This window comes from Lithobates pipiens, unplaced genomic scaffold (assembly GCF_037356315.1).
Source record: "Lithobates pipiens isolate NorthernLeopardFrog02 unplaced genomic scaffold, aLitPip1_a1.2 Scaffold_8, whole genome shotgun sequence".
In the NCBI taxonomy this organism is placed as follows: Eukaryota; Metazoa; Chordata; class Amphibia; order Anura; family Ranidae; genus Lithobates; species Lithobates pipiens.
This window is the reverse complement of record NW_027507903.1, coordinates 256,185,754-256,190,479: the sequence shown is the minus strand read 5'-3', so window position 1 is coordinate 256,190,479 and position 4,726 is coordinate 256,185,754. Positions and strand designations below refer to the sequence as shown.

Below are 4,726 nucleotides of genomic sequence, written 5' to 3'. Positions count from 1 at the left end.
TTGCATGGACCTTACATGTCAAAGTTTTTTCATCACAGTTTTCAAGTTTTTGTGTCAGTTTTCACGTTTGCCTTAAATAAAGTAGTCAACAATTTTCAACAATTTAAATTGTTTTTATTTCTATCTTTTGCAATGCACAGGGTGTATAAAAAATAGAAAAACCTTACAAAAACATTGAATGCTTGCAAGTATAGAAAAATGTTTTTTAATTCCTTTGGAATATATATATATATATATATATATATATATATATATATATATATATATATATATAAAATCTCCTTTTAGTTTCAAGTATTGAATTTCAAGTGCAACAGATAACGAGTACACAAAATATCCCCCACTACCCCCCTAAAAAAAAAAAAAAAAGGTTACAGTATTCCTGCAATGCATAGGGTGTATAAAAAATAGAAAAACCTTACAAAAACATTGAATGCTTGCAAGTATAGAAAAATGTTTTTTAATTCCTTTGGAATATATATATATATATATATATATATAAAATCTCCTTTTAGTTTCAAGTATTGAATTTCAAGTGCAACAGATAACGAGTCCACAAAATATCCCCCACTACCCCCCTAAAAAAAAAAAAAAAAGGTTACAGTATTCCTGAAGTGCTGTAAGGCCCCTTTCACACAGGGCAGATCAGTAATGATCCGTCCCGTGATGATCCGCTCGGTCGGCAGGGATTGTTCCATTGTCCATTGTCCCCACTGAGCCGGTGGCAGACAGGGCTGTCCCGGCACACTGTGCCCTGTGAGCTCTCTGTTCTCTTCTATGGGGATCGGAAAAGAGCACGGACCATCTGTCCGTGTTCATCCAATCCGCTCTGCAGACGGCTAGAAAAATTGGATTTCCCTCCGTCTACAGAATCGGACAATTGCGGTGGCACCCGATATCGTCCGCCTCCGCAACAGTCCGATTCTGCAGACGGAGTAAAATCCTATTCTATCCGTCTGCAGAGCGGATCGGATGGACACGGACAGACGGTCCGTGCTCGTCCGATCACCATAGAGGAGAGTGGAGAGCTGACAGGGCGGTCCCTGCACAGTGTGCGGAGACCGCCCTGTCCGCAGCCGGCTCAGCGGGGACAACGGAGCAATCCCGCTGAGCGAGCGGATCATCACGGGGCAGATCATTACTGATCCGCCCCGTGTGAAAGGGGCCAAAGATGGGCACTGAGTGCGGTAAACAGTTCTGAAATATTTGGCTAGATGGAGAAAGTGCAAAAGATGTCTCCATGTACACTCCACTGTGTAGATGGGGTAATCTCCCACTGGGCCAAGTCTCTCAACCTAAACAATGCTAGCACCCAATCAGAAAGTTCAGGTATTGTGAGAGCAAGTGGGGCCAAGTAGCAACATGTATAAGCTTGGGACAGTGGGAGATTCTTCTGTGCGTACAGTTCAGTGTACATGGAGGAATCTGGGGTTGGTTGTAAACATTAGTTCGTGTAGGTAAAACATTAAGTAGTGTAGGTAAAACATTAAGTAGTGTAGGTAAAACATTAAGTAACATTACACAACAAGAAAAATACAACCGCCATATCACTGCCATAGGAATACTATAAGTTTTCATATATTGGATAATTAGGGTTACGCAGGGAAGAATGGCTTGGTTCACTGCCAACATCTACGGGTGATCCTGAATGGGAAGATGAGGGTGAAGACACTGGGTGTGGCTGCACATGCATCCTTTGGTAACCAGGATTAGACGGGTAAGATGTATACAGTGGTGGGGGTCCTGCATAAGGGTTAATGGCAGATGTTGTGTCATGGCACTGCTGACTGGGCATTGGTCTACTGAAAGAGCCACTAGGTGAATTAAAACCCATAGCCCATGGCTGAAATTTAGGATATGGGCGTTGCTCTTTGCAAGCGGACACAATATACGTTAAATAGGCATGTATATCACCCCTGACCTCAGTGCGCTTATCTGCAGGAATCTCCCTGATTACACAAAGCAACATTCTCAAGAACATAACATCTGGGTCTGAGATGTTGAGGAATTCATCATCTTTTGCCTGGTTTTGTGATTGTTTTCTCATTTCTTCAATGATACGGTTGAAATATTCTTCAAAAGGTGTCTCTTGTTGAGTACGTGTTCGACGGGTGGTAGAAGTAGACCGGACTCTCCTATCTGGATTTGCCTGCAATAGTTATAATATATAGATTATGCATCTGATACTGAGGTCACACTTTAGTGAACAGCATATGGTGGCTTGTACAAATATTGCAGCACCTGTTTAGAATAGATCACACACAGGTACTTGTTTTGCTGCAAAAACCTGATCTCACTGAAGACCTCCAAAGCCAGAAGAACAAGTCACACCTTGTCCAAAAATAAGCTGTTGTTGTTTCTCCAACATTTGTGCCAACACCAGCTGCCTTTTCAAAATGTAAGTACCGGTAATACGTTTTTTGTGGACAGAAATTGTGACATTTTTAAAAATACATACCGCAGGTTCTTGAGTGGATGGATGATATTCTTGGGATGACACTGTCTCTGTGGTTTCTTGACTGGTGTCAGCGTCTCCTGATGGTGATGGCGACGAACTTTCGCGCCTTGCGCTTGCTCTCACAGGGACACTTGACACAGTTCTAGGTAACAATAAAGATTACACGTTTAAAAAAAAAGTGAACATGAATATGCCTTTACTGGTCACAAATCGCTAAGTAAAATAAATGGATATACTTACGTGCGCATCTCAGTGGTGCGCCTCAAAAAAGACAAAGCCTCTGCATGGGGGTTAGGCCTGCGACGAGTTGAGGGTGCTCCGCTTCTCTCCGCAGCCTTCTCTTCGTTGACTTCTTTTTTGTAACGGTCGCGCAGGGACCTCCAACGTGTGTAAACCTCCTTTCCTGCAATATATAAAAAACATAGAATGCACTTTTTGGTTAAGTTCTATTGGCAGATAGCATGTCTAATTTTGTGGAATTTGCAGCATTGTCAGTGCTGTATTGCTATAAAATGGCCTGGTCATTAGGGGGTAAAATCTTTACTAGGATGCATGTGTACCCTGCTGCATAGACACAACAAACCTTGCACTCACCTCGGTTATCCTGTTCAGTTGCAGACATCTCGTCCCAGTTCGGTGTGACATATTTGTAGACTTCCTCCCACTTTGCTCTCTTCAGCACTCGGTCTGCATATCCTGGGCATTCTGAGTCCCATAACTCTGGTCGGGCATGCACCAGTGCGATGATGGCCTCGTGTGAGATGTCTCTTGCCGCCATGCTGTCTTCTCCCCTTTCGTCCCTCTCAACTTCCTGTGTCATTTCCCAGGTACACCTGCTGTATAGGATGTGCTTCCGGGTGTTTTTTTTCTTCTTTCACGCTGCTGGCCGCAATTGACACAAAAGACTGCGATTACCTGCGGTTATGTGCTTATAGCTGCGCTACATCGCACCTGGACGCATACAATTCTATTTTTTCTATTCGCACCGAACCGCACGTAACGAAATCGCAGTTAAACGCTGTGTGTGAACAGGGCCATAGGAAAGCATTGTGTGCCTTTGGCTGCGGTGGAAAACTAGAAAATCCGCAGCTAAAAGCACCATTCTATCCGCCCGTGTGAAAGGGGCCTTAAGCATTCTTAATAAGAGAAAACTGGCAATTTAACCAAGCTCAGAAATGTTGTGTGGCGGATTTTTTAATCTCTTGTTTTAATCACAAATTCAGCTAAAAAGCTTGTTTTGGAGAAGTTTGGGGATAATATGCAAGCCCACATGCTGTCCAATGCTAAGGGGCATTTACAATTGTCAGTGATGACAGATGCCTGCAAAGCCTTATTTTGCACACTACTGATGGGGACAGCTGACATGCAGGCAAATAATTAAAGCAAGTACCAAGTTGAAAGGCAAGAGTACAGGCCATAAACAAATGCTCAGGGAAGGCAAAATTTTGCCAAATACTGTGTAGAGTAAACATATGCACAGATCGAGGCATGGGTCTATACACAATTTAGAGTACAGATAAAAAAAAGGAGCTTAGGTAATATAATCATCAGAGCAAATACAGGAAGACGTGCACCTGTCCAATTATGTATTTTCAAAAACTGCAAAAAAAATACAAACTTTTTCTATGCTGGTCATGCCAAAATTGCAAGATCATCAACTTCTTTTCACACCCATGTGCGGTTAGAAAGATACCCATGGCATACCTCCCAACTTTTTGAGATGGGTGCAAGGGACACCTATTATTATTATTATTATACAGGATTTATTTGGTGCCAACAGTTTCTATGGGGCGAGTGAGCGTATTAGCAAAAGTATGTAGGCATAGGACACACCTCTGCCATGCCCCCTTAACCACTTGACCTCTGGAAGGTTAACCCCCCCCCCCCCCCCCCCCCGACCAGGCCATTTTTTTGCAATACGACACTGTGTTACTTTAACTGAGAATTGCGTGGTCGTGCGAATCTGTACCCAAATAAAATCCATGTCCTTTTTTTCCCCACAAAATATGGTCTAAGGCAATAATCCCCAATACCCAGAAGTGTAGGATCGCGTATAAATACATGATCCTGTGCGGTGCGGATGCCCTGTAGCAGTAAATCTGCTATGGGGTGGTGGGCAAGTGGTTAAAGGAGAATTATAGAAAAAAATTATTAGTTAGACCCACAATTGTATTTTTTTACCACTACTATTTCAGTATACTGGCTTTTGGAATTTACAAATGAAGCAATTTTGAAATTGGTTGAAGGGATTAGCACTGTACTTTTTGA

At 42.6% G+C, this 4,726-nt stretch overlaps 1 protein-coding gene across 1 annotated transcript; it reads right to left on the bottom strand.

Moving 5' to 3' along the window:
* Positions 1-491: 491 nt before the first annotated feature.
* Positions 492-3,576, bottom strand: LOC143961531 (uncharacterized). Its single transcript, XM_077470827.1, has 4 exons — positions 3,053-3,576; positions 2,699-2,861; positions 2,459-2,600; positions 492-2,149 (listed from the first exon to the last, which is right to left on the bottom strand). Exons 1-4 carry the CDS (start codon positions 3,276-3,278, stop codon positions 1,565-1,567), a joined length of 1,116 nt encoding a protein of 371 aa, XP_077326953.1. The 5' UTR covers positions 3,279-3,576; the 3' UTR covers positions 492-1,564.
* Between the last annotated feature and the right edge of the window lie 1,150 nt (positions 3,577-4,726).